General features: G+C 48.6%; 1 protein-coding gene across 1 annotated transcript; it reads left to right on the top strand.

The window, feature by feature from the left end:
- The first annotated feature begins 3607 nt into the window (after positions 1–3607).
- On the top strand, positions 3608–4492 carry KCNE1 (potassium voltage-gated channel subfamily E regulatory subunit 1). The gene has a single exon (XM_075174682.1). The coding sequence runs from the start codon at positions 3632–3634 to the stop codon at positions 4010–4012; it is 381 nt and encodes a 126-aa protein (XP_075030783.1). The 5' UTR covers positions 3608–3631; the 3' UTR covers positions 4013–4492.
- The last annotated feature ends 252 nt before the right edge of the window (positions 4493–4744 follow it).

The raw sequence follows: 4744 nt of genomic DNA, 5'->3' as shown, positions 1-4744 counted from the left end.
TCCATGGCATGAGAAAGAGAGGGCAAGCGGCAGGTGGCAGAGAGGAAAGGGATAAGGCTCAGTGAGCAAGGGCCAGCTCCAGTGATGCTGCTCGGCACCATAGACCATGGGACAGCGGTTCGGGTCATCGGTGACGCCTAACGGAAGATGAGCTTGGGCAATGCCAGCGGTACACATGCGCTGCCGGGAAACCCACACATTGGGAAGCAACCTGCACTGACCCCATCACTTTTGTTTTGGAGATCTATGTCACCTGTATTTAGTGTAATGGCTGGAGAAGCAGCAGTGCACCTGAGAGCAGGATGTGGCCCAGGCTGCTGCCAACCTTAGGGAATTCCCTCTGAATCCCTGGCCAGTGAAAAAGTTGCTGAACTGTTAAGTTTTGCCCCACGTCATTTTTAACATAGGCAGTTCACTGCTCAGTGCTTGCCTCCTCAAAAGAGGTAGGAAGGGTGACCCCCCAGCACACACTGAAACCTCCTGTGGGATGGTGTGGGATGGGAAGCCCCACCCCAGGCAAGGTCCTGGCTTACCAGGATGTGACCCAGGTAAACTGGGATGCTGATTTTGGGTTTGGCACAATTTCACTCAGAGCTCCTCAGGGGACCCCCACAAGGGGACTGGGGCAGTGGTCGCGATCAGCAGACATTTGGAGAGAGCGGCAGGGAGCAGAAAACCCCTGGTGTGTGGTCCAAACAGAGTTTTTGGGACAGTGAGATGTGACCATCAGTCATGGAGTAGGCCAGTGACACAGGTGGCTCTTCCCAGTCCTGTGTACTCCAGCTCTAAACTGGTCCCAGTATGGATTTCAGTGGAGTTGCACAGGGCTTGTGCAGTGGCAGATGAGGCCTTTAGGCTTGCTGAGACTTCAGGAGGAGATTTCCTGGGGAACAGGAGTGTGCCCTCTCCCTCCCTTAACTCTCCTGTTATTGCCATCTGATGAGGTTACGGAGATGGGGCCACGCAGCTCCCTGCTGGCTTCCAGCCCAGCCGGCGTGCAAGCAACCCAGAAGTGGACAACACCTTGCAACCCTCAGAAACCTCCCAAAAGAATATAGGGAGGTAGCTGAGGACATTCAGCCTCAAAACATCAATTCATCAGCACCGGAGGTGTTGTCAGTGCTACTGGTAATTATTATGAGAAATGATTGCCTGTCTTTTTGGAAGAAGTTGAGAGATCCAGTGAAATTCTTCTTTGTTTTGTCTGAAAGTTATTGCAATGATTTGCAAATGGTTTTACATTTCACGGTGTCGACACATTCTACACACTTAGGAGGAGTAATCTCAGATAAAGGTTTAAACTTCTTTTTCTCTTCCTTTCCTTCTTAAAGGATCTGAACACAGCTGTGAAATGTGAATAGATTTTAACTATTAAGCCCAAACTGCCAAGACGTTATTTCCTGTAGCTTTGACTCATGCAACTGAAGAAATAAATTGGATCAGAATATTGTTTTGTACGGGGGATTTTTGTCTCCTTCTGCCACCCCCAGGCTCAGCTCTATTCAAAGACAAAATACCAAGGCATACTCTCACGGGTGCTCATTTTTCCTGCTGGCGAGGCACCTCATGCCAGGAACCGCCTGTTTGGAGCAGGGTGAGTTTGAGCCCACAGGAGCCTGACCTGGGCTCCTAGTGTCACCCACTCGCCAGAGGAAGGAGTCTGATGTCATTTGGTGTGGGGTGGTGCCGCTCGGGTCCCCCAGGATTGCATGGTGAGGAGAACAGGGCTTTCTCCACAGAATTTATCATCCTGGGCTGAGCATCTGACTTTCAGTAAGACCTGGTCCCAAATCCCTGACTGCACAGCTGGGAGGTCTAGCAAAAGGGTTTGGACTAAAAATCAGCACTGCTGTTGCAGTAGCAATTAATTTATGTGAGTATGCTTGATTGTATTCATGACTGCATTAATTGTGTACTTTATTCGGCCGCAACGGCACCCGCTGGCACAGAACATGCCGGGTAAATAACTGTTCTTCATACGAGGGACAGCAGGTCACAAGATCAGTGTCCTCTTCTCGCTTCCTCTGTCTCAGCATCTCCTTTTACAGCATTTATGCCATAACAAGGTGCAATTCAAAGAAGCCTCCAGATACATCTCATCTACTGCAGTGTTATTACTGGCAGCTGGAGGCTGTGTGCACAGCTAAATTCCCTCCCGTGCAGAGGTCCTGTACAACATCATTAATGTCACCCTCAAGGAGGAGAGTAATTGCTGCCTAGGCCTTTTGGTGGCTTTCTGCCAGAGGGTTCATTTAATTCTTGATGTATTATGAATTATTATAATATAGTACCTCTTTAAAAAAAAAAAAACAAAACAACAAAAGGTAAGTATGCTGTAGAAGCTTTTGCTAACACGCTGGCCTGCTCTCACAGATTTAAAACTGTAGAAAGCACTGACAGCTATCTTATGTGATTACAAGATCGCTGTCACAGAAGTCACCTTGAATAACAGTACCTCATTCAGATGTGCTAAGGGCAAAAACAGAGGGAGGCTGTTGTCTTAGTTTTCTAGAGACATTTAAATTAGGCATTGTAGTGAGATTGTCAGTCACATTACCTGGCTGCTGAGGCTTTGGGACTGCAGTGCTGATAGGATTGCTCTTATTAAGTGATTTACAGCTGACATTGGAAAGGGGAAAAGGACCCGTCAGCTTCTTGTGTAAGACAGTCAATGCAGAGTGCCGTACCTAGGAGGCTTTGGACATTCAGGTGCTTCTCGGTGTTACCATCTCCTGCCCTATCCCTGACCTGCAGTGGAAGTCCTCCTAACCAGACAACAAAACAGTGGTTGCGTAGCAATTTAATTTGGAGGAGAAAGCGGCGAACTACCTGGGGGAGAACTGCCAGTCTGTAGGAGGGAGAATGAAGGGCTTTTTCTTTCCACTGCTGGGTAGGCAGTTGCTATAGACTCCCTCTGTATCCACTCCTTGGGCAAATGTCCATTGGGAAGTTGCATTAAATTGGTGTGGGATACATTTCTGTCATATGTTTAGTTGCTTAGTTTTCCATGGTGTATATCATTATAAGAGCGGCAGAAGAAAGGCGGGACTCCTCAACAGGGGTGGACAGGAGGAGCTTGCTGCAGGTACTGAGTGATTTCAGGTACAGAAGTTCTGTTTCCGAATTCAATCCTTAAGCTGAAAGTAGAGGTGAGAGGACCGAGAGAAGCCATGATAACAATCTTCAAAGCCAGAAGCAGTTGCCACAGAATGGGAGTGAGACACTCCTCATGCCTGTGGGGCCTCAGGAGAGAAGTCCTGGGCTTTAAATAGCAGCCCAGGAGGCCTGGGTGAGTATCCCTGTGAGCGGCCAGCAGCCGGGGCAGCTGCGCACCGCGACAGACTGTCTGTGGGGACTGAGGAGGGTTTGCAAGGTAAGCGTTTATGGGGGATGGACTCAGCTTAGCTGGCCCGGCTTGGAAACGGGAGGTGAAGAGGTCCCTCCAGGCCGGTCCAGCTGCCCTGCCTCTGCCCCCACCCCCAGGTAGCTTCCTCGCTGAGGAGGGGAACCAGTAAGGGGAGACAGAGAGAATCGCATCTTTATCTGACGGTTTATCTGGCATGTTCCTCATTTTTATGCTTTTCTAGAAAATAAGGAAGGAAGAAAGAAGTGCGAAGGACAGAAAAACAAGATGTTGGTGCTGTCTAACGACTCAGCCCTGAATTCACTCCTCTCCAAGCTGCTTCAAGACTACCTGGAGCAGACCAATAGCTCTGCACCTTCCCAGGTCAGAAGTCCCAGCAGCAACCTGGAAATCATCTACGTGCTGCTGATGATCGGCCTCTTTGGCTTCTTCACAGTGGGAGTCATGCTGACCAACATCCGCGCCAGGAGGCTGGAGGACTCCCGCGACCCCTACAACACCTACATTGCCACAGACGTTTGGCACAAGAAGGACAGGGAGTATTTTCAAGCCAAGCTCATAGAAAATTACAAGCTGTGCTGTGTCTTTGAAAACCAGCTGGCCGTGGAGCAGCCAAGCATGCAGATTCCTGAGGCAAAGTCTTCCTAGCAAACTGGGAGAAAGGATTGCACTTTGCACAGGGACAACCTGAACGATGCCTGGTATGAACCAGGCGAGCTGCTTGCCCATCTGCAGAGCCGCAGGCGATGGCCTCGGTCAGGCTGAATAACCATGAACTAATGGTGAAGCTGATGGGTCTGTGATGGCCCCAGTGCTGCAAAAGTGCCTGGCCACCAGTACGTTGTTGCAATCACTGTAAAGTCAAGGAGGGGGACACGCAGGAGGAGTATCATGGGCTCATCAGCTTCACTTAGCGAAAAAGGCAAATGTTGGTGTTGCCAGTGTGAACGCTTGCAGTAGTGCATGTAGTTAAAACCAAATTGGATCAAACGCAAGCTAGAGGTGTTAAAAGCCAAGTATGGTTTAGGCAATCATTTTCAAGTAAGACCAGTTTCTTCCAAGAAAAAGTAGCTGAAATATTTCATTTGCATTTCTGTCCAGCATAGAATAATAATTTTATAAATTGTACAATGTTGTGGATAACCTATTTTTTCCAGAATCGTGCACCTCTTTGAGACAAAATTTTAGAAAAAGATTCCCATTTTTTGCTGAAAACCATTTCTGCAGAAAAATGCAGTCTTCGGAGGGAAATTTTTTAGTGACTGTCCCTAATTCCTAGCAGGTACCCCAGACCGATCTTGCCGGCTACTTTTGGTTTTCCTTCTCATGGATGGGGGTTGATCCTGGCAGCAATATCCACCCTCGTAAAAAGATTCAGCA

The sequence above is a fragment of the Calonectris borealis genome, chromosome 1 (assembly GCF_964195595.1).
Source record: "Calonectris borealis chromosome 1, bCalBor7.hap1.2, whole genome shotgun sequence".
NCBI classification, from domain to species: domain Eukaryota; kingdom Metazoa; phylum Chordata; class Aves; order Procellariiformes; family Procellariidae; genus Calonectris; species Calonectris borealis.
This window is presented reverse-complemented; position numbering and strand designations above follow the sequence as displayed.

Coding starts and splice junctions, on each gene's coding strand:
- KCNE1 (XM_075174682.1), top strand. CDS start 3,632: ATGTTGGTGCTGTCTAACGACTCAGCCCTGAATTCACTCCTCTCCAAG.